At 39.2% G+C, this 27682-nt stretch overlaps 1 protein-coding gene across 6 annotated transcripts; it reads left to right on the top strand.

The window, feature by feature from the left end:
* On the top strand, positions 1 to 27682 carry MGST1 (microsomal glutathione S-transferase 1). 6 transcript variants are annotated; one of them, XM_047742271.1, is made up of 5 exons: positions 158 to 311; positions 3155 to 3361; positions 6410 to 6557; positions 9173 to 9267; positions 27082 to 27682. In XM_047742271.1, exons 3-5 carry the CDS (start codon positions 6432 to 6434, stop codon positions 27326 to 27328), a joined length of 468 nt encoding a protein of 155 aa, XP_047598227.1. In that variant the 5' UTR covers positions 158 to 311; positions 3155 to 3361; positions 6410 to 6431; the 3' UTR covers positions 27329 to 27682. The 6 variants fall into 6 exon arrangements, with proteins under 6 accessions (XP_047598226.1, XP_047598228.1, XP_047598227.1 ...); XM_047742269.1 differs by having other exon boundaries at positions 159 to 354; XM_047742270.1 differs by lacking the exons at positions 158 to 311; positions 3155 to 3361 and adding an exon at positions 1 to 151.

Here is a 27682-nt window from a genome sequence, read left to right as displayed (position 1 = left end):
GAATTAACTGGAAATTAGCCAGAGTGGGCGCGGTGCCGCGGTAAAAGTCCCCGCGGTTCCCGCGCGAGCCGCCGGCTGGGGCAGGTTCGCTGCTGCTGCAGCCCTACTCCGACTCTCAATAGGTGCCCGGGAAGGGACGCGCCAGGGAAAGGTGAGCCGAGGGCGGTGGGCGGGGAGGAGCAAAGTGGGTGCAGGGGGCGGGCTTGAGAGGTTTTTGCAGGCGTGAAACTTCTCTGCTCCCTTTAGCTGCTAAACGCTGGCTTTTCAGTCCGTCGCCTCTGAAAGGGAGTTGAGTTCCTGTACCCTGGTAGGTAAGTTTTCCCCATGTTAGACTCCAGGAAAAAACTTAGGACGGTAAGTCTTCTATGTTTACGTGGTGAGTTACTCACTTTGTATTCTTAAGCCAAGCGAGCTCCGGTTTGAACGACCCCCCCCCCCCCCCCGCCCCGCCCGCCGCCCTGGAACTCTGGGGGTCCCAGGAAGGTTAAATCACAAGCTTTCCGTGGCGGAGTCAAATTCACCCTGACCCTAGGCTGGCTCCAGGGTCTCGGTGTGCTCGGCGCTCTGTGCGCAGATTGTAGTACTGTAGGAAGTCGTTACAGTTCAGGCAACTTGGGCTCAGCCGAAGGGTGTGGAATCTTGTGGCGCGTCTGGACACATTTGGCCTTTGCATCTGCTAAAAGTACAAGAAGGATTTGCTTCTCGGGGTTCACTTTGCTAGGCAAGAGGAACACCAGCAAGTTTAATAATAATAATATAACAACAATAACAAAGTGCTGGAGAACGGAGATTAAACTGTCTGAAACTATAGCCAGCCCCTCAGTGTGAATGAGAAAGTCATGGGAAACTTATTTGGGAGGGGAGGCCTCAGATATTACTGATGAGGCTGGCCTGGGAGAGTGGAGAGAAGGTGCAAGCAAATCTCCCATCTTCTTGCTTCCTTGGAAATAGTCCTAAGACCTCTTAGTCTTCAGGGCACCCTTTTGTTTTCTCCTTTGCCCTCTGTCTGCTTTCTCTCCAAGAGAGTGCCTAGTGGGTCATAATCAATCATCCATCAATCAAACAACGGTGGTTGTAGGGTCACTTGGAAAATTCCCCAGATCCTCCAGTTTATGTAGCCTTTCCACCATTTAAGAGTAGAGTTCTTCAAGTAGAGCCTTGAATACAAAGCTGCACATACCTTTTGCATACCTTTTGTGGGGGGAGTGGGGGTTACTGTACTGGGAGTTAAGATAGTAATAGGGTTTGCTGTCCTTTGCTGTTTCCAAAATAAGAGGATTATGTGGGGACTTTGGGCTTTTTTTTTTATGGCAAATCAGTCCGAATTTGAATATTGCTCTTGGTGGCAGACAAGTACAATTTTTTCTTAGTGTTTGTTTTCCAGTGGAGTTTATTAATCACGGGAAAGGAGGTCAGCACAGGCCCCTGAGAACAGCCTTACCTCACCTTCTCCCAGAGCCCCAGCATTTTCTCCCCAGCACCTGGGCTCTGAAGCATAGAAGGCCAAGTCTGCGGTCACCTTGCCCTGTTCAAAAAATCTAGAATTGATGAACAGCAACAAGGCCATTGAACTATCCTTTTTTTTTTTTTTTTTAAATCTTGTGGTTAGTGTTAGGTTTGTTTTAGAAGATATGAAATTGCGGAGTCATGCATGGCTCGGGGGTATGTGACCAGATTTTTTGTGTGTTTCGCAATATTGATGTTGCAATGCCATCATAAATAAGAGAACTTTGCCTTTTTTGGCTCAGAGCCTATAAAGAGAAGAGGAGTATTGCATGGTTGAGAGATAAAGACTCAACTGTAAGAGAAACAGTAGAGGGTAGGGGCTGTATTTGGGTGAGAAGGGCAGAATAGGAATATGAGATTGGACAGAAAAAGGCTCCCAGAAAACCAGAGTGGTCTAGAATTTTTAGCCTGGATGGTGGATAGCCCATGAGCTAAACATTGAGAAAACTTGGTTCCAGTGTTGGTCCCTCCACTGTGAATTTGGGTCACATTACTCACTATCTCTTCAGGCTTCAGTTTCCTTCTATGTTAAAGGCAGAAACAGATACTGCTTACTCCCACTACCTTAGAATTTTCTAGATCAAGTGAGATAATGGGAAAGCTTTTTGAAAACCCTCAAATGATCTCCTCTGTGCCTAGAACAGAGCCAGAGTAGGAACTTATTTGCCAAATACTTACATAACATTTGCCAGTTCCCAGTGCTTTTCTAAGCTCTTTAGACTTTGCTCATTTGATACTCAACAAGAATCCTGTGAGGTAGGACATATTATTAACCTCATTATACACATAAGGTAAGTAGGTTCCAGAGAAGTTAAACCACAACCAGTAAGTGGCAGAGCCGGACTCTAGTTTGACTCTAGAGTCTCCATGTGCTCCGCACTCTGCTCTTTGTCCCTTCAAAGGCGGTCATCTTGGCCTGAGTCCAGCTTTCTGGTGAATAAAATGGAGGTATTCTCTGCTATGCCAACCAGTGGTGGACAATGAAGGGAATGATACCCTAGGACAAATATAATTCATCATTGTAACATTGTATTCTTTCTAATTCGTAACCAAGTTTCATGTTTTGTCTTTTCTTAGATTATTCATACCTCGTTCCTAGAATACTCAAAGCACTTAACATTTTACCCTCTTAATTATTAATACTACTACACTGCTCTTCTCCCTCCTGGCGACCTTCTCTAGTAAAAAGCGTTGAGAAATTTTGTGGGGATTTTTTTCTTAAAAGAGTTTATCTACTTATTAGAGAGAGAGAGAGCACGAGTAGGAGTAGGGGTGGGGAAAGGGGCAGAGGGAAAGAGAGAAGTGGGGCTCTGTCCCAGGACACCGAGATCATGACCTGAGCCAAAGGCAGATGCTTATTAACAACTGAGCCACCCAGGTGCCCCAATAATTTTGTACTGACTGCAGTTCCCAGCCGTGATGTAGGCCCAAGGCAACTTCCTGACAAATCAGCTTTGGAAAAAAAGTCTAGGCCAGCACCATCTTATTCCATACTGTAAATCATTTCTGTTTCTTTCTTCCCTCCTCCTCCTTCTTCTTTTTTTTTAAATTAACATATAATGTATTATTTGTTTCAGGGGTACAGGTCTGTGACTCATCAGTCTTACACAACACACAGTGCTCACCACAACACATACTCTACCCCCAGATCACTTCTGTTTCTCAGTGTCTTGTCTTTACTCCTCCTCACCTGGCCCTTGGGTGTATCCTGGAAGTGCAAGACATTGGTCTCTGGAAAGTGGTTCATGGACCCGTAGGATGTGAGGTCAGAGGCTCAGCATTGGCCCATCTCCCCAAACGACAGACTTGGGGAGTTAAGCCACATTCTTGGTGTTGGAAAAACTGTTGATGCGAGGTGCACTTTCAATGCGTTGTTCACAATGAAAGGAAAAAAACCTCGCGTTGCCCTTTTCCTCCGACTGCTGACATCTTCGTGTTCTTTTCCTACCAGCAGCTCTGGAAGGCTTCCACTTTTTCTCTACATTTTCAAAACCAGTTTTCACTGAAAGGAAACTATTGTCTGAACTTACATTCCATTGCTAAATACATTTCATTCTGTAAACATCTGTAGTGACCTACAGAAACTGTTTGGTTGTAAAATTATTGCTAAATAACAACGGTTCTGATCCGATAAACTTTTCTTAATTTTTTTTTTAAATTAACATTCTTGCTCTGTTTCTTCAGATCTCTGTCCAGAGGCATAGTACTTAAGGGATCCCTTATTAAGCTAATTACTTTACATGAGCTTTGAAGGATAGCACAGTTTATTCATGACTTCCTCCCCAACCCCTGCCCCCACTACCAGAATAAGAGCAGATACATTAAATGGTACTATAAGTATTACTTTGCAGTGAGAGCTTATATCACATTCTGTGCTTTCAAGACTACTGACTTGTGGAGGTGGATTAATGTATCATATGCTTTTGGTTTTGTTTTGTTATTTAAAGATTTTGTGTATTTATTTGACAGAGAGATAGAGATTACAAGTAGGCAGAGAGAGTGAGAGAAGCAGGCTCCCTGCTGAGCAGAGAGCCCAATGAGGTCTTGATTACAAGACCCTGAGATCATGACCTGGGCGTAAGGCAGAGGTTTAACCCACTTGAGCCACCAGGCACCTCCCTGTTTTGTTTTTTAAACTGGAACATACAGTTTCTGTTTGCTTAAATCCAAAGTACATATTCAGGCCACCTTTTTAAAATAAGGGTGACTGGGGCACCTGGGTGGCTCAGTTGATTAAGCATCTGCCTTCCACTTAGGTCATGATCCCAGGGTCTGAGATCAAGTCCCTATTTGGGGGAAAAAAAAAAAATCCCTGCTCAGCAGGAAGTCTCTTCTCCGTCTGCCCAACCCCCCAGCTTGTGCACGTTGCTCTCTTTCTCTCTCAAATAAATAAAGTCTTTAAAAAACAAAACAAAAAACAAACAGAAAAATAAAATAGGGGTTACTTTGGAAGCTTTGGTTTCTTTATCTGAAAAATGGGAGCAATCTTACCTACCCTGTAACATTGTTGGGAGAAGAAACAAGGTAACAGATGTGAGGTGTGCGGGCCACAGAGCGGACATTCATTCAATGTTAGCTGAATTAGCGTTGAGCAGTTTCCAGTCTCTTGAAGAAGACAGTGCAGTGTAGTGTAGAAGATACCATATCAGGGACCCAGGTTTATGTCCTAGCTTGGCTGCTTAATGTCTCTGATTCACATTTTCTTCATCTGTAAAATGCATGTAGTTATGAGGACTATCCTAGTACAGTGACAAAGATTACATAACACATAAAGTATGTGGCATAGCTGGACACAGAGTGAACTCTTATAAAATGAAGCATATATGTATGTGTGTGTTGTTCATATCATACTCACAGCAATACGTAGCTATATGACCAGCCACGGGGTACAAAAAGAGATACAGATTTACAGGTTATTGGTAGATAGATAGAATGATCAGAATTTGATCAGTGTCAGTCTGGTAAGGTGGCCTACAGGGGTCTAGTCTCCAAGGCAGGAATGGACATTGTGTCCAAGAGACCGTGCTCCATGACAAGCAGGTTAAATAGCATTAAATAGTTAAGCTTTGGGTGTGAGCAAAGAGGTGTGCTTATGTGCACGAGAGAGAAGCAGCAGACAGCAGAGCTGATAACAACAGAACAAGGGGTGTTAAAAAGAATGGCTACCTGATAGAGTAGGGAATTTATATTTTAAGCTTTACCCTAAGTCCCTACCCACTTTGACTTCAGTATCACCAGGATGCCTTCGCTTTCCTTCTGGGTACATTCCCAATTATGCTTCCAACTCCAGACAGTTACATTTAGTGGAAGGTAAAGCAACAGGAAGAGCTATATAAAGCTAATCTTCCTTCCGTTATTCCTTCTATGAGAGTGCCCTGAATACCACTTCCTTGCTTTGCATTTTCCCCACATTTTGTTTCCATTGTCCTGCCTCTCCTTGTTCTCTTGCCTTGGTATTAATGACTAAAATCATGGTGATAATGATGATCATAAGGATATACCAAACTTTATCGAGGGTTCTTCAGGGGCCGGGTGCCGTGCTAAGTATAAGTGTATTCCGTATTTCCACATGTTATTGCAGTTAAATCCTGACAACAAACCGGTAAGTTAGGAACTATTCCTAGTCCCATCTTATAAATGAAGAAATTTAGTTCCAGAGAGGCCAAATCTCTCAGCCAAAATTAACAACCAAACAGTGGGAAGGGAATTCAGGTCTTGTAGCCTGGGATCTTAAATACTATTAAAATGACAAAAAACTGTAAGCTGGATTTCTAAAGCAGGACATATATTAGAGCTTAGACGTTTCTTTACCTTTTTAAAGATTTTATATATTTGAGAGAGAGAGAGAGCGTGTGCAAGCAGGGGGGAGGGGCACAAGAAGAGGGAGGGAGAGAATATCAAGCAGACCTCCAAGTCGAGACTCAGTGTCTGGACCCTGAGATCATGACCTGAGCCGAAACCAAAGTTAGAGGCTTAACTGCACCAGCCACATGCCCCAGAACTTAGGCATTTCTAATCAAACATTAATGGTGCTACTATGGATGTAGTTTAATGTTTATAAAGAGAAATCCATGACCTTTGGTCTTTTGTGTCCAACTTGTGGTTCATCCTGATCCTATAATAGGATTTTAGTCTATCTTTACAGCATTTTGCCCGTTTATTTTTGCTTCTCATACCCTTACATTTTCATGCTTGTTTGATATCTTCAAGCTTAATGTTACAGAACTAGAAAAAAATATATTGTTTATTTTGAAATTTTAGAAAAGATTATTTCTCCTGCAATAACCAAAGATATTTTTAAGAACAATATGGTTAATATTGCAATACAAGCACACTGAGTGACTGTCAGGTTATTTGAGGTATTTATGTCTGCTTTTCCTATCTTGTCTAAAATCTTTTTAAGATTCCAGACCACAATTGAAAAAATGGTGGACCTCACCGAGCTAATGGAGAATGAAGTATTCATGGCCTTTACTTCCTATACAACGATTATTCTTTCAAAAATGATGTTTATGAGTACTGCAACTGCATTCTATAGATTGACAAGAAAGGTAAGACATTTGGAGGCAATATTTTCCTTTAAGGGTTGGCATTTTGGAAAACAATTTTCTTAATTTACTTTTAAAAAATGGTTTTGTTTTTTTTGTTTTTTTTGTTTTTTTTTTTTTTTTGGTAAAGCCCAATGGCACATTATTTAAAGTTGCAAATGCAATATGTCATCATTTGGTACAGATGCATCTGATATATGTATGGAACAGGTACTTTCTACTGGAAGCTAGTAAGTGGTTTTTTCATTGTGGCTTTTGCCTTTCATCAGGCCGCTTTGTCTGTGAGCTTCTTGGAGTATCAAAGTTTTCAAGAAAACTCTGTGATTTTGAAGTTAATTTTGCCAAATAGAGTTTAGAAAACAGTCATTTTTCAGACAGGTAGCTGGTGTTTTTAGTTCTATTTCAGGTCAAGGATATGCCTTTGGGAACAGAGAATTAAGTCCTTTTTATCAGTAGAGCCTTTTCTTTCTTTCTTTTTTTTTCAAGATTTTTTATTTATTTACTTGACAGACAGAGATCACAAGTAGGCAGAGAGGCAGGCAGAGAGAGAGTGAGAAGCAGGCTCCCTGCTGAGCAGAGAGCCCGATGCGGGGCTCGATCCTAGGACCCTGGGATCATGACCTGAGCTGAAGGCAGAGGCTTTAACCCACTGAACCACCCAGGCACCCCTATCAGTAGAGCCTTTTATGACTGGGCCAAAGCATTTGAGTTTTGTGCAGTTCTGAGTTGTTAAGTGGATGCTACTTACACCCGCATCATAAGAATGGTTTTTGTTTTTGTTTTCTTAAACTGGAGACTTGAGGAAGGCGTTAGAAAGATTTTGAAAAGTATATCCTCTACCCATGCAGGGTTTGTAACAAAATAAGAGGCAGGTAGAGCAAAGCTACCTTGATAAAGTTGAACTATTTCCATTGGTGTGGTCCCTGTCCCTAGTCAGAAACTTCTTCTGGAAACCACCTATTTCTCATTCTCTTTTAATTTTATGTATTTATTTGAGAGAAATAGAGAGAGAGCAGGGGAGGAGGGACAGAGAGAGTATCTTAAGCAGGCTCCATGCCCAGGGCAGAGCCTGACACGGGGCTCAGTCTCACGACCTTGAGATCAAGCCCTGAGCCCAAATCAAGAGTCCCATGCTTAATCCACTGAACACCCAGGTGCTTCAGCCTGTCCTGAGTTTTTGTCCCTCAGAGACTTGCTTTTCTCTAGAGGTTACAGTCATCTTAAGGTATTTCCCTGTCACTATCTTGAGGTATAATTCCTTCCCAAGGGCATTTGCATTTTAATGGGGGCACCTACAAACATATTTAAGTCTCTGAGGGGTCCAGGTGTCAGAGCAGCAGGCTGTAGAGTGGATGCCTATCTCTGAGTCCACAGTGTCCTCTATAAACAGAGTTGCGCTAAGCGTAGCTTACAAGAAAAGGAGAAAAGAGCTCAAATGTGTGGAGTGCCTGTGATACGCACCAGGAGCCATGTGATGCTCTTATACGTGTGAAGTCATGGAATTGTTAGTATTATCATGTGAAATAGGCATTGGTCCCCCCATTTTATAGATGAGGAAGTAAAAGTCAGAGGTTCAGTAGCTTACCCAAGGTTATATACCAATAAAGAGGGAAGCTGGGCACCTGGGTGTCTTGGTTGGGCGACTGCCTTCGGCTCAGGTCATGATCAAGGAGTCCCACATTGGGCTCCTGGCTTGGCGGGGAGTCTGCTTCTTCCTCTGACCCTCCCACCTCTCGTGCTCTCTCTCTCTCTCTTTCTCTCTCTAAAATAAATAAATGAAATCTGTAAAAAAAAAAAAATAGAGGGAAGCTGAGATTCTCATTCAGATTGCTTTAAACTCAAATCACGTGCACTTCCCATTGTAATACATTTATTTACTTATTTGAAACATACTTATTGAACATCTAGCATGTGCCAAGCATTTACTTAGAAACAAGACAGACAAAGCTGATCTCAAGAGCTGAGTATCCTATCCCTTCCCATCAGTTCTTCTCAACATCTTTATCTGAAATAAATGCTTATGTCACATTAAGAAAAATATTATAATATTTATGGATTTCTAAGCTGAAATTAGGCTAATTTTATAGTTCATGTTTTTCCTTATTATAAATTATTAAACAGTAGAACATACTTAAATATTTTTTAAATACATTTTTCAAGTTTCAAGGGATAGGGAAATCATATCAGGCAGCATAATAATTTACAGGAAGGAATAAATGAGCATATGCCCTATAACATGTACTTGGTATTTTTAGGAATGCCATTCAGCTTCTTATATTTCACTGTATTATTCAACCCAAAGAAAAGAGATACACATATCCTAACCAAGTATAAAATACATTTCCCGCCCCTCACTTTTGCTTTCTTTTCATTATTTTTATACATTAGTTTTTATTTAAGTTCTTATTTATGCTTTTCTTTAAAACTGCTTTGTACTGGTAAGAAAAACTTAAAGTATAGATCACTCCCCATGTTTGGGCTCCAGATTTTCTTTTTATAAGGGCCAACCTGGATGCCTGTATTTCTTCTGTTAAAATGCAAATAACTTACAAGGTACCATACTCCCATGTTATTTGGCATTTGAAATACTTTTTTTTTTTTCTTGGAATTTGGAATAGGTTTTTGCTAACCCAGAAGACTGTGCTGGCTTTGGCAAAGGAGAAAATGCCAAAAAGTATCTTCGGACAGATGACAGAGTGGAACGTGTACGGAGGTAAACCAGCTGTGTCCTGAAATTATTTACTTGATTAAAGAATTTTGGTCAAGGAGTTCAGTGAGGTTGTTGGGGATCATAAAAAGGGAGACAAGTCAGCCATCTTAACTAGTCCGTATAATAATTGTAGAAAACCAGGGATCTAGAAGCCAACTCTCCCTGCAGTTGCACACATTGCCCATTTCCTGCTTTGTTGGGGTTAATGACTTTGTTCTCTGTAGGGATTTTTCAAAAAGAATTACAGGTAGAAGATAAAATGAGAATGGTGAATTTTTGCAGTTTTGTTCTGTTTTCTCCAGAGATGAGACTGTCAGCGTGTGTGAAAGGTTGAACATACTTAGCATTAAGACTCAAAATATGAATGTGGGAAATCTTGCCCTCCTTTCTGTCTCTCCTTTATAGGTATTATATTTAATGTACTGAGAATTCAATGAACAATGAAAAGCAATAAGCCAAGACACCATCCATACAACCTCCTAATAATATAATTAATATACTGCTTTAAAAAAGCAAATTGAATTCTAGTTCTAAAGGTATACTTCTTAATCCTTGCCATAAAGTCATGTAAATTGCCAACTTTCTTTTTCACCTTTACTGAACTGTAATTAACAAATAAAATTGTAAGTCATTTAAAGTGCACAGCATCATGATTTGATACACGTATGTGTTGTGAAAAGTTTATCCCCGAGGAGTTCATTAACACATCCATGACCTCCATATTTACCACCCCCTTTGTTTTTTTATGTGAACATTTAAGTCTAATCTCTTAGCAAATTTCAATTATACAGTACAGTGTTATTAACTGTAGTCACCATGTTACACTCTAGATCCTCAGGCCTTCCTCACCTTGTAACTGAAATTTTGTACCCTTTTACCAACCTCTCCTTACTTCCCCCACAGCCCTTGGCAGCCACCTTTCTACTGTTTCTGTGAGTTTAACTTTTTTTCCCCTTTTAGAGTCCACATATAAATGATACCATACAGTGTTTATCGTTCTCTGTCTGCTTTATTTCACCTAGTGTAGTGCCTTCAGGTTCATCCATGTTGTTGCCCATAACTTTTTTAAGGGTGAATAATGTTCCGTTTGCACATATATACCACATTTTCTTTTCTTTTTTTTTTTTTTAAGATTTTATTTATTTATTTGACAGAGAGAGAGAGATCACAAGTAGGCAGAGACAGGCAGAGAGAGAAGGGGAAGCAGGCTCCCCGCTGAGCAGAGAGCCCAATGCAGGGCTCAATTCCAGGACCCTGAAATCATGACCTGAGCCAAAGGCAGAGGCCCAACCCACCGAGCCACCCAGGTGTCCCACCACATTTTCTTTATCCGTTCATCTGTTGATGGACACTTAGGTTGTTTCTAGATCTTGGCTATTATGAATAATGCTGCAGTTAACATGAGAATGCAGATACCTTTTTGGAATAATGGTTTCTTTTTCTCTTCCTCTCTCTCTCTTTCTTTTCTTTCTTTTTGGATATACACCAAGAAGTGCAATTGCTGGATCCTCTGGTAGTTCTATTTTTATTTTTTGAAGAATGTTCAAACTGTTCTCCATAGTTGCTATACATGTTTACATTCCCACCAACAGGGTTCCCTTTTTTCTACATCTTTGCCCACCAGCATTTATTATCTCTTGTCTTTTGACAATAGCCATCCTAAGAGAGGGGAGGCTAATCAAAACCATTGATTTTTGGATGACTTTTGGATCAAATCAATGGTTTTTGATGTCTTCTTTGGACAAAAATGACTACTCAGGTCCTTGCTTATTTATTAATTGGGTTATTGTCATTATTGTTATGGATCAGTACAAGTTCCTTGTGTATTTTGAATGTTAACCACCTATCAGATATGTGGTTTGCAAGTATTTCCTCCATAGATTGTTTTTCCATTTTGATGATGGTTTCCTTTGGTGAGCAGAAGCTTTTTGGTTTGATATAGACCCATATGTTTATTTTTGCTTTTGGTGTCAAATCCAAAAAAATCATTGCCAAAGTCAATGTCACGGAGCTTACCCTCTATGTTTTCTTCCAGGAATTTGATGGTCTTACATTCAAGTCTTTAGTCTATTTTGAGTTAGTTTTTGTATATAGTATAAAATAGGGTCTGGTTTTATTCTTTCACATGTAGAAATCCAATTTTCCCAACACAGTTTATTGAACAGACTATTAAAGAGACTTTCCTATTTTAAATTATTAGTTCTTTTGCAAAAAATCAATTAACTATAAATGCATAGTTATTTCTGGGTTTTCTATTCTGTTGCATTGATCCTGTGTGTCTGCTTTAATGCCAGTAGCATACTGCCTCAATTGCTGTATCTTGTAATATAGTTAGAAATCAGTAAGTGTGATACCTCCAGCCTTTTTCTTTTTTCTCAGAATTGCTTTGGGATTATTCAGGGTCTTTTGTGGTTTCCTACAAACTTAAAGGTTGTTTTATCTATTTCTCTAAAAAAATATGGGATTTTAAGAGGGAGTGCTTTGAATCTGTAGCTCACTTTGGATAGTAGGGATATTTTAATGGTATTAATTCTTCCAATCTGTGAACACAGAATATCTTGCCACTTATTTGTGTCTTCTTTGATTTTTTTCATCAGTGTCTTACACTTTTTCATCAGTTATAGATCTTCCACCTCCTTGGTTAAATTTACTCTTAAGTATTTTATTCTTTTTGATGCTATTGTAAATTGAATTCTTTTCTTAATTTCTCTTTCTGATAGTTCATTGTTAGTGTAAAGAAGGACAATTGATTTTAATGTACTGGTTTCATATCCTACAACTTCACTGAGCTCATGTATTAGTTCTAACAGTTGTTTAGTGAAATTAGGGTTTCTGGTATAGTATGTCATCTGCAAATAGAGACGTTTTACCTCTTTCTTTCCAATTTGGATGACTTTTCTTTTTTGCTCTTGATTAATTGGTCTGGCTAGGACTTCCAGACTATGCTGAACCAAGTGAGAGTGGGCATCCTTATCTTGTTCCTGATTTTAGAGGAAAATCTTTCAGCTTTTCATGATGTATGATGTATATTGTTAGCTGGGGATTGTCCTATATGGCCTTCACTGTGGTGAAGTATGTTCCCTCTATATCCTATTTGTTGAGAGCTTTTGCCATGAAGGAATTTTGAATTTTGCCAAATACTTTTTCGGTATCTATTAAGATGATTATACTATTTTTGTCCTTCTTGTTGTTAATGTGGTATTGATTTATAGATGTTGAACCATCCTTACATCTCTGGATTAAATCTCATTTGATAATGGTGTATGATTCTCTAAGTCCTTTTAATTAAACTGTTGTATTTGGTTTGCTAATATTTTGTTAAAGATTTTCATATCTGTGTTTGTCAGGATATTGACCTGTAATTTTCTTTTCTTATAGTGTCCTTATCTAACTTTAGTATCAGAGTAGTGCTGGCCTGGTAAAATGAGTTTGGAAGTGCTCTATTCTCTTCCACTTTTTTGGAAGAGTTTGAGAAGAATTGATATTAATTCTTCTTTAAATGATTGGTAGAATTCAACAGTGAAGTTATCTGGACCTACATTTCTTCGTTGGGAGGTTTTTGATTATTGATTCAATCTCATTACTAGTAATTGGTCTGCTCAGATTTTCTATTTCTTCATTATTCAGTCTTGGTAGGTTATATGTTTCTGGGAATTTGTCCATTTCTTCCAGGTTGTCCAGTTTGTTGGTAATTGTTCATACTAGTCTCCTTTGTATTTCTGTGGTATCAGTTGGAATGTCTCTACTTTCAATTCTAATTTTATTTATTTGAATCCCTCATTATTTTTTTTCTTGGAAAGACTAGGATATATCTTATTTCATCTTTTAAAAAAACACAGGTCCTCATTTCATTGGCCTTTTCTATTGTCTCTTTAGGCTAACTTTCATTTATTTTGTTGTTTCCTTCCTTTTTCTAATTCTGGGTTTAATGTGTTTTCCTTTTTCTAATTTCTTGAGGTTTAAAGTTAGGTTGTTTATTTGATATCTCTCTTTTTCTTGATGTAGGTATCTATCACTATAAACTTCCTTCTTAGAATTGCCTTTGCTGTATACCAGAAGTTTTGGTATTTTCTGTTTCTATCTATGTCTCAAGACTTTTTTTTTTATCTCTCTTAATTTTCAACCCATTTGGTGTTTAGTAGCATGTTGTTTAATCTCCATATATTTGTGAATTTTCCAATTTTCTTCTTGTAATTGATTTCGAGTTTCATACTGTTATGGTTGAAATAGATACTTGACATAATTTCAAACTTCTTAAATTTATAAAGGCTTGTTTTTTGGCCCAACATATGATGTGTCCTAGAGAATATTCCATATGTATTTGAGAAGAATGTGTATTGTTGCTGTTGGATGGTGTGGTTTTTTTTTATTTTTAATTTATTTTTAAATTATTTTTTATAAACATATATTTTTATCGCCAGGGGTACAGGTCTGTGAATCGCCAGGTTTACACACTTCTCAGCACTCACCATAGCACATACCCGCCCCAATGTCCATAACCCCACCCCCCTTCTCCTAACCCCCCTCCTCCCAGCAACCCTGTTTGTTTTGTGAGATTAAGAGTCACTTATGGTTTGTCTCCCTCCCTGGTCCCATCTTGTTTCATTTATTCTTCTCCTACCCCCTTAGCCCCCCATGTTGCATCTCCACTTCCTCATATCAGGGAGATCATAAGATAGTTGTCTTTCTCCAAATGACTTATTTCACTAAGCATGATACCCTCTAGTTCCATCCACGTCATCGAAAATGGTAAGATTTCATTTCTTTTGATGGCTGCATAGTATTCCATTGTGTATATATACCACATCTTCTTTTTCCATTCATCTGTTGATGGACATCTAGGTTCTTTCCATAGTTTGGCTATTGTAGACATTGCTGCTATAAACATTCGGGTGCACGTGCCCCTTCGGATCACTATATTTGTATCTTTGGGGTAAATACCCAGTAGTGCAAATGCAATAGGGTAGCTCTTTTTCAACTTTTTGAGGAACCTCCATGCTGTTTTCCAGAGTGGTTGCACCAGCTTGCATTCCCACCAACAGTGTAGGAGGGTTCCCCTTTCTCCACATCTTCGCCAGCATCTGTCATTTTCTGACTTGTTAATTTTAGCCATTCTAACTGGTGTGAGGTGGTATCTCATTGTGGTTTTGATTTATATTTCCCTGATGCCGAGTGACGTGGAGCACTTTTTCAAGTGTCTGTTGGCCATCTGGATGTCTTCTTTGCAGAAATGTCTGTTCATGTCTTCTGCCCATTTCTTGATTGGATTATTTGTTCTTTGGGTGTTGAGTTTGCTAAGTTCTTTATAGATTTTGGATACTAGCCCTGTATCGGATATGTCATTTGCAAATATCTTCTCCCGTTCTGTCGGTTGCCTTTTGTTTTTTGTTGACTGTCTCTTTGCTGTGCAAAAGCTTTTTGTCTTGATGAAGTCCCAATAGTTCATTTTTGCTCTTGCTTCCCTTGCCTTTGGCAATGTTTCTGGAAAGAAGTTGCTGCAGCCGAGGTTGAAGAGGTTGCAGCCTGTATTCTCCTCAAGGATTTTGATGGATTCCTGTCTTGCATTGAGGTCTTTCATCCATTTTGAGTCCATTTTTGTGTGTGGTGTAAGGAAATGGTCCAGTTTCCTTCTTCTGCATGTGGCTGTTCAATTCTCCCAACACCATCTGTTGAAGAGACTGTCTTTTTTCCATTGGACATTCTTTCCTGCTTTGTCAAAGATTCGTTGACCATAGAGTTGAGGGTCTATTTCTGGCCTCTCTAATCGGTTCCATTGATCTATGTGTCTGTTTTTGTGCCAGTACCATGCTGTCTTGATGATGACAGCTTTGTAATAGAGCCTGAAGTCTGGAATTGTGATGCCACCAACTTTGGCTTTCTTTTTCAATATGCCTTTGGCTATTCGAGGTCTTTTCTGGTTCCATATAAATTTGAGGATTATTTGTTCCATTTCTTTGAAAAAAATGGATGGTACTTTGATAGGAATTGCACTAAATGTGTAGATTGCTTTAGGTAGCATAGACATTTTCACAATATTTATTCTTCCAATCCATGAGCATGGAACATTTTTCCATTTCTTTGTGTCTTCCTCAATTTCTTTCATGAGTACTTTATAGTTTTCTGAGTATAGATTCTTAGCCTCTTTGGTTAGGTTTATTCCTAGGTATCTTATAGATTTGGGTGCAATTGTAAATGGGATTGACTCCTTAATTTCTCTTTCTTCTGTCTTGTCGTTGGTGTAGAGAAATGCAACTGATTTCTGTACATTGATTTTATATCCTGACACTTGACTGAATTCCTGTACAAGTTCTAGCAGTTTTGGAGTGGAGTCTTTTGGATTTTCCACATATAGTATCATATCATCTGCAAAGAGTAATAGTTTGAATTCTTTGCCGATTTGGATGCCTTTAATTTCCTTTTGTTGTCTGATTGCTGAGGCTAGGACTTCTAGTACTATGTTGAATAGCAGTGGTGATAACGGACATCCCTGCCGTGTTCCTGACCTTAGCGGAAAAGCTTTCAGTTTTTCTCCATTGAGAATGATATTTGCAGTGGGTTTTTCATAGATGGCTTTGATAATATTGAGGTATGTGCCGTCTATCCCTACACTTTGAAGAGTTTTGATCAGGAAGGGATGCTGTACTTTGTCAAATGCTTTTTCAGCATCTATGGAGAGTATCATATGGTTCTTGTTCTTTCTTTTATTAATGTGTTGTATCACATTGATTGATTTGCGGATGTTGAACCAACCTTGCAGCCCTGGAATAAATCCCACTTGGTCGTGGTGAATAATCCTTTTAATGTACTGTAAAATCCTATTGGCTAGTATTTTGGTGAGAATTTTCGCATCTGTGTTCATCAAGGATATTGGTCTGTAGTTCTCTTTTTTGATGGGATCCTTGTCTGGTTTTGGGATCAAAGTGATGCTGGCCTCATAAAATGCATTTGGAAGTTTTCCTTCCATTTCTATTTTTTGGAACAGATTCAGAAGAATAGGAATTAGTTCTTCTTTAAATGTTCGGTAGAATTCCCCCGGGAAGCCATCTGGCCCTGGGCTTTTGTTTGTTTGGAGATTTTTTTTTTTTTAATTTTTTTTTTTTTAAGATTTTATTTATTTGACAGAGAGAGAGAGACATCACAAGTAGGCAGAGAGGCAGGCAGAGAGAGAGGCGGGGAGGAAGCAGGCTTCCTGCAGAGCAGAGAGCCCGACATGGGGCTCGATCCCAGGACCCCGGGATTACGACCCGAGTCGAAGGCAGAGGCTTTAACCCACTGAGCCACCCAGGCGCCCTGTTTGGAGATTTTTGATGACTGTTTCAATCTCCTTACTGGTTATGGGTCTGTTCAGGTTTTCTATTTCTTCCTGGTTCAGTTGTGGTAGTTTATATGTCTCTAGGAATGCATCCATTTCTTCCAGATTATTAAATTTGTTGGCGTAGAGTTGCTCATAGTATGTTCTTATAATTGTCTGTATTTCTTTGGTGTTAGTTGTGATCTCTCCTCTTTCATTCATGATTTTATTTATTTGTGTCCTTTCTCTTTTCTTTTTGATAAGTCTGGCCAGGGGTTTATCAATCTTATTAATTCTTTGAAAGAACCAGCTCCTTGTTTTGTTGATTTGTTCTATTGTTTTTTTTGGTTTTTTTTTTTGGCTTCTATTTCATTGATTTCTGCTCTGATCTTTATGATTTCTCTCCTCCTCCTGGGTTTAGGGTTTCTTTCTTGTTCTTTCTCCAGCTCCTTTAGGTGTAGGATTAGGTTGTGTACCTGAGACCTTTCTTGTTTCTTGAGAAAGGCTTGTACTGCTATATATTTTCCTCTCAGGACTGCCTTTGTTGTGTCCCACAGATTTTGAACCGTTGTGTTTTCATTATCATTTGTTTCCAAGAATTTTTTCAATTCTTCTTTAATTTCCTGGTTGACCCATTCATTCTTTAGAAGGGTGCTGTTTAGTCTCCATGTATTTGGGTTCTTTCCAAATTTCCTCTTGTGATTGAGTTCTAGCTTCAGAGCATTGTGGTCTGAAAATATGCAGGGAATGATCCCAATCTTTTGATACCGGTTGAGACCTGATTTAGGACCGAGGATGTGATCTATTCTGGAGAATGTTCCATGTGCACTAGAGAAGAATGTGTATTCTGTTGCTTTGGGATGAAATGTTCTGAATATATCTGTGATGTCCATCTGGTCCAGTGTGTCATTTAAGGCCTTTATTTCCTTGTTGATCTTTTGCTTGGATGATCTGTCCATTTCAGTGAGGGGAGTGTTAAAGTCCCCTACTATTATTGTATTATTGTTGATGTGTTTCTTTGATTTTGTTATTAAATGGTTTATATAGTTGGCTGCTCCCACGTTAGGGGCATAGATATTTAAAATTGTTAGATCTTCTTGTTGGACAGATCCTTTGAGTATGATATAGTGTCCTTCCTCATCTCTTATTATAGTCTTTGGCTTAAAATCTAATTGATCTGATATAAGGGTTGCCACTCCTGCTTTCTTCTGATGTCCATTAGCATGGTAAATTCTTTTCCACCCCCTTACTTTAAATCTGGAGGTGTTCGGGTTTAAAATGAGTTTCTTGTAGGCAACATATAGATGGGTTTTGGTTTTTTATCCATTCTCATACCCTGTGTCTTTTGATTGGGGCATTTAGTCCATTAACATTCAGGGTAACTATTGAGAGATATGAATTTAGTGCCATTGTATTGCCTATAAGGTGACTGTTATTGTATATTGTTTCTGTTCCTTTCTGATCTACTAGTTTTAGGGTCTCTCTTTGCTTAGAGGACCCCTTTCAATATTTCCTGTAGAGCTGGTTTGGTGTTTGCAAATTCTTTCAGTTTTTGTTTGTCCTGGAAGCTTTTAATCTCTCCTTCTATTTTCAGTGATAGCCTAGCTGGATATAGTATTCTTGGCTGCATGTTTTTCTCATTTAGTACTCTGAGTATATCATGCCAGCTCTTTCTGGCCTGCCAGGTCTCTGTGGATAAGTCTGCTGCCAATCTAATATTTTTACCATTGTACGTTACAGACTTCTTTTCCCGGGCTGCTTTCAAGATTTTCTCTCTGTCACTAAGACTTGTAAATTTTACTCTTAGGTGATGGGGTGTGGACCTATTCTTATTCATTTTGAGGGGGGTTCTCTGATCCTCCTGGATTTTGATGCTAGTTCCCTTTGCCATATTGGGGAAATTCTCTCCAATATGCCTTCTGCTCCCCTCTCTCTTTCTTCTTCTTCTGGAATCCCAATTATTCTAATGTTGTTTCATCTTATGGTGTCACTTACCTCTCAAATTCTGCCTTCGTGGTCCAGTAGCTATTTGTCCCTCTTTTGCTCAGCTTCTTTATTCTCTGTCATTTGGTCTTCTTTATCGCTAATTTTTTCTTCTGCCTCACTTATCCTAGCAGTGAGCGCCTCCATTTTTGATTGTACCTCATTAATAGCTTTTTTTATTTCAACCTGGTTAGATTTTAGTTCTTTTATTTCTCCAGAAAGGGCTTTTATATCTCCCGAGAGGGTTTCTCTAGTATCTTCCATGCCTTTTTTGAGCCCGGCTAGAACCTTGAGAATCGTCATTCTGAACTCTAGATCTGACATATTACCGATGTCTGTATTGATTAGGTCCCTAGCCTTCGGTACTGCCTCTTGTTCTTTTTTTTTGTGGTGAATTTTTCTGTCTTGTCATTTTGTCCAGATAAGAGTATATGAAGGAGCAAGTAAAATACTAAAAGGGTGGCAAAGACCCCAGGAAAATATGCTTTAACCAAATCAGAAGAGATCCCAAATCGTGAGAGGGGAGAAAGGGGATAAAAAGAGGTTCAGAAAGGAGAAAAAAAAAAAAAGAAAGAAACAATTAAAAAAAGAAAACGAATAAAGAAAAAATATTTATATATATATATATATATATATATATATATATATATTAGATAAACTAGTTTAAAAACTTTAAAAAAAAGAAAAGGGTAAAATTTAAAAGAAATTAGCAGAATAAGAGAGAAAAAAAATTGAAAAAGAAAAAAGAAAAAAAATTAAATTAACTGCAAGACTAAAGAATCATGGGGAGAAAGCCATGAGTTCCGTGCTTTGCTTTCTCCTCCTCTGGAATTCCACTGCTCTCCTTTGTATTGAAACTTCACCCCTTGGTAGGTGAACTTGGTCCTGGCTGGATTTCTTGTTGATCTTCTGGGGGAGGGGCCTGTTGTAGTGATTCTCAAGTGTCTTTGCCCCAGGCGGAGTTGCACCGCCCTTACCAGGGGCTGGGCTGAGTAATCTGCTCGGGTTTGCTTTCCGGAGCTTTTGTTCCCTAAGTGCTTTCCGTAGAGTTCCAGAGGACGGGAATGAAAATGGCGGCCTCCTGGTCTCTGGCCCGGAGGAGTTGAGAGCTCGGGGCCCCACTCCTCAGTGTGCCCTCAGAGAACAGTGCCCATTTAGTCCCGTCTCCCTGACCTCCGGCCGCGCTCCAAGCTCACCAAGCCTGCGACTGGTTCAAGGTAACCCCAAGCTGAGAGCTCACTCCTAGGCTCTCTCTCTGTATCCGGCTTCCCCGTTCTAATACCTGCAAGCTCTGCCACACTCAGGCACCCCCGATCCTTCTGTGACCCTGCGGGACCTGAGGCCACACTGATCCCACGTGTGCTTCACCCCAGTTTAGCCTCTGGAGCGATGTCCCTCAATGGAGCAGACTTTTAAAAGTCCTGATTTTGTGCTCCGTTGCTCTGCCACTTGCCGGGAGCTGGCCCCTCCCCCCGCGGTCTATCTATCTTTGGATTCACTTCTCCGCCAGTCCTACCTTTCAGAAAGTGGTTGATTTTCTGTTTCTAGAATTGCTGTTCTTCTTCTCTTTGACCTCCCATTGGATTTGTAGTTGTTTGCAATCTTTAGATAAGCTATCTAGATGATCACCTGCTACCTGAAGTAGTCTCAGCCTGCTACTTCTCTGCCATCTTGACTCCTCCTGCTGGATGGTGTATTTTTTAAATGTCTTTTGGGTTCATCTGAGCTAATGTAGAGTTTAAGTCTAATGTTTCCTTACTGATTTTTTGTCTGGATGATCTACGTATTGTTGAAAGTGGGGTATTAAAATCCCTTAGTATTATTACTGTATTGTTACTTCTCCCTTCCGATGTGTTAATATTTTCTTTATATTTCTTTATATATTTACGTGTTCCTATGTTAGGTACATAAGTATTTACTAATGTTATATCATCTGATGAATTGACCTCCTCTTCATTTTTTTTTCTTTTTGTGCCTTCAGTTAGATGAATTCCACTGCCCTGTTTTTAAGTTCACTAATCCTTTCTTTTACTTGATCTGGCCTGTGTCAAAACCCTCTAGGGGATTTTTAAATTCTGTTTTCTTATTCTTCTGCTCTGTGATTTCTTTATGGTACTTTTTAATATTCTCCATTGCTTTTTGAAATTCTGACTCTATTCTTGCATTTCTCTCCTGACCGTGGTGAGCATCTTTTGACCATTATTTTGAACTCTCTATTAGGCAAATCAACTTATTTCTATTTCATTAAGATCTGTTTCTATAATTTTATCATATTCTTTGGTTTGAAATATATTCCCCTGTTTTTTCGTTTTCCTTGGCTCTGCATTGGTTTCTGTGGATTAGATTAAACAACTACTTCTCCAAGTTTTGATGGAATGGTGTCACGTAGGAGATGAAACTTGTCAATCATCCTGGCCTGAGCTTCTGGTTGTCTCTCAGACCTTTGTGATTGTCCAAGTGCCTTCTTTGTTTCTACTGGCTCCCAGTAGTTCTGGGTGTGCCAAGACTTGTCACATGTTCAAAAGAGAGGAACACAGTCAAGATCTAGATATAGGCTGATTGGAAGCTGGATGCTCAGGTAGCAGCTGGCCAAGTATATAGTTAAGCCTCTTCTAGGGAGATCCTAAGATTTGAGCATTTTTGTCTGCTCTGTCTGTGCTGGATCTAGATATAGCCATGGGGAGTGATAGCTGCAGTGACTGCTTGGGCTTGCTGAGAATGATTCTTTGTTTGCTGTATTTTTATGGGACTCATGAGTGGTAGTGACATTAGCTATTATTGTCAGGTGATCGAGACACCCCTAGGGCTGCAGCCAAAAGCTGGAGTGTACACAGGTGTATGAGCTCCTTCCAGAGAGATTTTGGTGACTGGCCTCAAGGTAGAGGGAGAAGGTGGGCAAGATATCTACTGGCTTTCCTGGTTTCTAGGAAGGATCAAAGCCCAACCTTAGATGCATGCATGCTGACACTTAGGCAGTAGATTTCAAAGTATGCAGTTGGATCCCCTTCAGGAAAAGACTGGGAGATGGACAATTTTGCCTGCTCCCTCTGTGCTGACACACAAGTCTACTGCCTCCCTTAAGAATTTCTCTTCTGTTTGCTATAGGTCTTCTGGGTCTTGGGGATGCAATCCTCATTGATTTTCTGAGCTAGATATTTTGGGGTCTTGCCCTTGGGTGAGAGTCATAAATGTTTGGGCACTAATATGGGGCCCAACCCCATTGCTCCTCAGAAAGAAGCTTGGAGTTGGGAGTTCCCTCTCAACTGTATGACACTATGTTGAAAGTAGGGTTTATGGCAAGATTGGGTCTCAACCCTTCCTACCCACTTCAATGTGGATATTTGCTCAGTGTGTAGGAGTCACTTAGCTGGTTTCTGGGTTTCTTTTAGAGGTAATTACTTTGTGTGTAGCTGTACATTTGGTGTGGCTGTGGGAGGAAAAGAGTTCAGGAGCCTCCTGTGTTACCATTTTGGATAACCCTCTTCCCCTGCAGAATTTTTTATAATGGGATTCTATTACCAATCTATTAGTTACCTTTTTCTCACATCTGAAACATCAAAGTTATATACCATCTTCTCATTTAGTATTTTCTAATGCTCATCCAAACGTGGTCCAGTTTAAGCACATTTCAAGGCATAAGTAAAATTATATAAAGTTAAAGAAACAGTGACATATTTTCATAGCCATACATAAACTTATAGATATTGAGTTTTGTGGTAAATAGTTAAGATAGGAAACATCATGAGTATATTTGATGCACTGTTTCAATTTGGTGAGTATGAATACTAAACTGGATACTGAAATAAAATAATTTTACTTCTGTAATTCAGGAACCAGGTGGAGTTTCTAAACTTTTTAGGATGTATATTTGCATTATAACTTTTTTTGATTCCCTGTGAAAGTCCGAAGCCCCTTCCAAGATTTCTGCAGATTCCCTCTGGTATAAGATCTCAAGATTCCCTCCCAGTCGGGTTCCTACACATGTGCATGTTTCCAAAGCCTAGATTTTGTTAGGCTGATGAAAACTTCGCTCTTTCCTCAACTCTCAACAAACCAACTTAAAAAATGTGACTTGACTGAAGAAAACAGACCCGACTAAATTGAGGTGCAGAGTTTCCATTATGACAAACATTTCATGTTGTGTGTTTGACAGAGCTCTGACGGTGTCCTGCAGCATCCTCTCCCTGGGGAATTGCTCTGCACCTTCTTCCCCTCAAATAATGCCCGCCATTACACCATTTTGCAGGCTCTTCTTTGGCTCAATATACTACTCTTCTGCTCTTCCAATACCAAAATTATGCAAAAAATTTAACCCCAAGTTACTTATTAAACAATAACTTTTCTCTCTGAAGAGGAGGTCTACGCTAGGTAGTTTGAATAAAATGTTAACTTCTGCTTCTCTTAGTTATGTATTTGTTAAATTAGCAGTCCTATCGAGTCAATCAGCCACTCTCAAAAATGAACTATGCCAAGAACGCAGATCTAAAATAGTTTCAGGACAAAGAATCAATGTGAAAATTTCAAAGAATATCAGAAAATTGTTCAGTGTTATGATGAAAAAGAATAAACAGTAGAAAAGGTGAGTACGGCTTTGTGGAGTTACCAAAACCACCAAAGAGACATTAAACAGCTTAAAACTTTGTCTTTACCTTTTTATACACCCCTTGTAGAGCAGGTAATCACATAAATGATACTGATCATGACCCTACACTCATAACATTGCCCAGACTTGAAAGTGGTAACAAGTAGACCCTGAATAGCATTAGTAAGTTTGAAGGGAATATCCAAGTGTCACGTGTGAAAGCTTAACAAAATATATTTTATTTTGAGATTTTTAGATTCTTTCCCATTCTCCCCTCCCATACCCCCTCCTCCACCATGCCCACAAGACTGTACCTCTAGAGGAGAAAGCCTTTATTGAAACTGATCTTCTAGTCAGGCTGTGAACAATTGACCTTAGTTTTGAAAGGAATCCGTGTCCTTGAGGAGGTGCAGCGACTGTGTGCACAGCGCCCCCTGGTGATCTGACACTGCCTTTTCGGTGTGGCAACAGAAGCGTCTCCAAGAAAGACAAGGTGTTCAGTTTCCAGTTGTATTTTTTGAGACCTTATTGACACCATCAAAAAGTTTCTAGTAACATTTCACTTTTGGAGATACCTTTCAAATAAAGAGTTTCCACAATCTCCCCATTTCGTTTTTAACCTGGATTTTTTCCCCATTACTTCCACATATAAAGCTGTTTCTATTAGTATATCCCAATGGCAGGGACAGAATGGGGCTACAAATGAGGTGAAAGTTATACTTTCAGGCATGCAATATTGAGAAAATTCATATGTACATATGTGGTACAAATAATTAAAACAAGGTAATATGTGTGGAAATATCACATATTGTGATATGTGGCTTAAAGTAAGTGACTTGCATTCTGGACAGACAGAAATCAGTAATGATTAGAAAACAGTTTACATATGCATTTTCTTAATTCCCTCTCGCCATGTTCTGGGAAGAATATGAGACCATATATACATTCAGTACAACAAGATGAAAAGAAAGTTGCAAGGTAATCAGGGCAGCAGGAGAAATAAAGAGTACCATTCAAAAGGAAAAGAAGGAAGGTTTGGGTTTAGTCTGTAGGGCAAGGAGAGATGTTTAGAATATACTACCTTCAAAGGCAGGGAATACCTTTTCACTGGGTGTTTCATGGAATATCGGTGACCCTCACTGGGGATTCTGTCAAGGGACTAAAGCAAGGGCTAGGAGTTGAAGTGGATGGCTTCCCTTCTGGCCCCAGTGCTTGAATAAAGCATACACTGAGAGATCATTGTGTCTACATTACAGTCACCACTTCTATTAGGGTACTATCAAAGAGCTTTAAGACTGGATTGCTGCCCTTGAGGGGTTTATCACTTTTCCCTTGAAAATAAGACCAACATACATGTAGTAATTAAGAATGATATAAAGAAACCTCTTATTAGATATTAAGTTGTGGGGGACAAGGTATAAGTTCCTAAAATATTTAGGAATATTGCTTGAAGCATATTAGGATTTGGGAAGAGGAAGAGAAGAGAGATCATGGCAATTTGGGACAAATTCTTTGTGGGGGTTTGGGTACACTGCTCTATGCTGAGCATGAAGAGCTTTGGCGGAGATTATGGAGTCTGGAAGAGTCTGGTGTGAAGCTCCTTTTGTACTTGGCCACCCCTGGGCAATTCTCAAAAAAATGTGTAGCATCTCTGGTCCAGGTCAGGTGGATGATGCTGAAATCCAGGTGGTTCTGATCTGAGGCCGGGAGGTGTGACGGGAGCATCATGAGCACAGAGAAGGGTTGGTGGGAAGGTCAGCCCCAGAACAAGCCTGTACCAAGGGGCATCTGTCCAAAGGAGAAAGGAAAATGGGACTAGGAATCATCACGGGGTGGGAGGGGATAGACCCAGATGCAAAGTGCTTGTGAAGACTGAAATCCATCTGCTGACAGATTTTGGGAGCTGTCTAGAAAGGACACAAAGATGAAAGAAGCCGTGCCTATAAGATGAGCTCTGTTGTTTGCATAGAGAAAGGGTTCCTGTGGACAGCTGATACTGAACTGTAGCAGTTGCTCACTGGGGGAGCTGGGAAAGTGTATGCCCCAGTCAGGGTCTAAATAGATGGCATTAATTAGCACTGAGTATGTCATGAATAGCATCAAGAGTGAGAATCTGTTGAAAATAGGCCTTCCCAGGACGATGAACAATGTTATCTGTAAGATCACTTGGAGGGCTGAGGATAGGGAAAGAGAATTGAAGATGAGAAATAAGATAAAGAGAGGGAGGCCAGAAAAAAAGGGGCGATTTCATTTCTTTTGATGGCTGAGTAATATTCCATTGTATATATATACCACATCTTCTTTATCCATTCATCTGTTGATGGGTATCTAGGCTGTTTCCATAGTTTGGCTATAGTGGGGCTAATAATACATTATATGTTAATTTAAAAAATTTAAAAATTAAAAAAAATGAGGGGTGAGTAAGGTCAAAAGAACCCTCCTCTGACCTTCCTTCCCTCTACCCCCAGTGAACCAATTTACCTCTTACCTATCCTTAACTGTCTTCTCTGTTTTAGAACTGCTTTCTATTTGCCAGTTGCTTAAGTAGGCTTGGAAGTAGACGTTATTTTCCATGGGGTCTCCCTTTTAAAACTTTTTCCCCAACTTTAAAATGTCAGTCTTTTAGAAAGTTGTGAGGGAGAAAACTAACATGGCCAAGATTGGAAGTGAAGTTCTATCGGTGGCCTGGCAGGAGAATTCAAATGACCAAAACAGATAGCCTTGGTGTAATTGGTGAAATGGACCCTTCCTTCATAGGAAATGGTGTTCTTGTCCTTTTTGCCCACCTTGCTTTCAGTGGCCTATTCCATGATGGAGAGGGGACAGGAACACTGATAACTTTCTGTATTTTGCTTTTACTTAGGAACAGGTCATTTTTTATTTAAATCTTCCAAAACCATTACTTATCAAGGTTACTGTCACCTTCTTCAAACTCTTATGCTGTTACCATCTTTGTCAGGCAACCTATGGAAAACAGGAGAAAGGAATCAATGGGGAGATGGTGATTGTTGAACATGCCATGTGTAATAACTTTTGGTAATCACATAAAACAGATTTTTTTTTCATTTTGAAGTACCTAATAGCTAAACCCAATAGCTAATAAGCTCTCTCAGAATTCTCCATTTCTAGTCTAGATTCTAAAGCCATTTTAATTCTGGAGACTGAAACAGGGTTTTTTTAGGTTTTAAAATGAAGCACTTCAGAAAAAAATCAAGTCAATAATAAATGTGCCTTCTGTTCACAGTCCTAGCCAGAGAAATCCAAGGTGCTATGAAATGGAGGAAATCTTCTAGTTGTGGTATAAAGATTAAATTTAGGAAACGTATCTATTGTCTATCATTTTTGTATATTTTTTGTACTTTGCTCCCTCACTTAGCTAATTCTTTTTGTAATTTGGGGATAGATTGGCTAAAATCTTACCCATATTTGAAAGGCTACTTGTGTATTCTGCTTTTTGGAAATTGAGAGCATAAGATTGTTGGTATTGAATTGGGAAATTAATTGTTGGCAACCTAATAGTTTGGGTGAATGGGCAAGGATTGTCTGAGTAACCGTGCCGTAGACTGGCAGAAGTGAGGAAGGAATCTTGAGAAAGATCATAACTAAAAGTTCTTTTGGAAAGAAGAGTTTTAGCAAGAATCTTGAATTGCTATTGTTTTTCAGAGGAAAAAATATTTCATAACTACAAAACTGAAGTGAGTTTTATGACAGAGATGCAGTTTTGATATTCTTGAAAGGGCAAAATGTTTTCTTTGTTATATGTTGAGATACACTAAAAATAGAAACAAAAATAATAAGACATTTTAAATGAAAGCCAAATGGGTTAAAGAAACAAGGCAATTTGAAAAAAAAAATCCTTATTTTAACATCAACATTATATTTAGTTTTAGAAGAAAGGGGAAAATGAATCAATTTCTGTGGATTTTGAACTTAGTGTTTTGCTAATCATCTTTTCCCACAGAGCTCACCTGAATGACCTTGAAAATATTGTGCCATTTCTTGGTATTGGCCTTCTGTATTCCTTGAGTGGTCCAGACCTTTCTACGGCCATCCTGCACTTCAGACTCTTTGTTGGAGCTCGGATCTACCACACGATCGCGTATCTGACACCTCTTCCCCAGCCAAATCGGGCCTTGGCTTTCTTTGTTGGATATGGAGTTACTTTTTCAATGGCTTACAGGTTGCTGAAAAGCCGATTGTACTTGTAAAGAGAATCCTACAACTCATTATTTTCCGAGAATTCTGTACCTCCAATTTATAATGAATGCTTTTTTAGATTCTATGTGGAAGGGGAGCAGAGAGATTAAGATGGGGCAATCAGTCTGAATGTTAACATCACCAATACCCTTTATTCTTGTTTTATATTTGTACTCAAAATTTCACCTAATTCTTAAGTCTTTTGGCTTCTTCTTTATGTATCTTGTTGTAAATTCTGATTATAATTTGTAACATTCATTCTACATTTAATATTTGAAATCTACAAAAAGGGTGAATACATGTGTGATAAATCTATATTGCAACATTGCTGAATTGGATGTATGAAATAAAGAATTTAAAAAATA

Source organism: Lutra lutra, chromosome 8, assembly GCF_902655055.1.
Source record: "Lutra lutra chromosome 8, mLutLut1.2, whole genome shotgun sequence".
Classification (NCBI taxonomy): Eukaryota; Metazoa; Chordata; class Mammalia; order Carnivora; family Mustelidae; genus Lutra; species Lutra lutra.
Note: the sequence above shows the minus strand (reverse complement) of the source record. Positions and strands in the feature narration are given on the sequence as shown.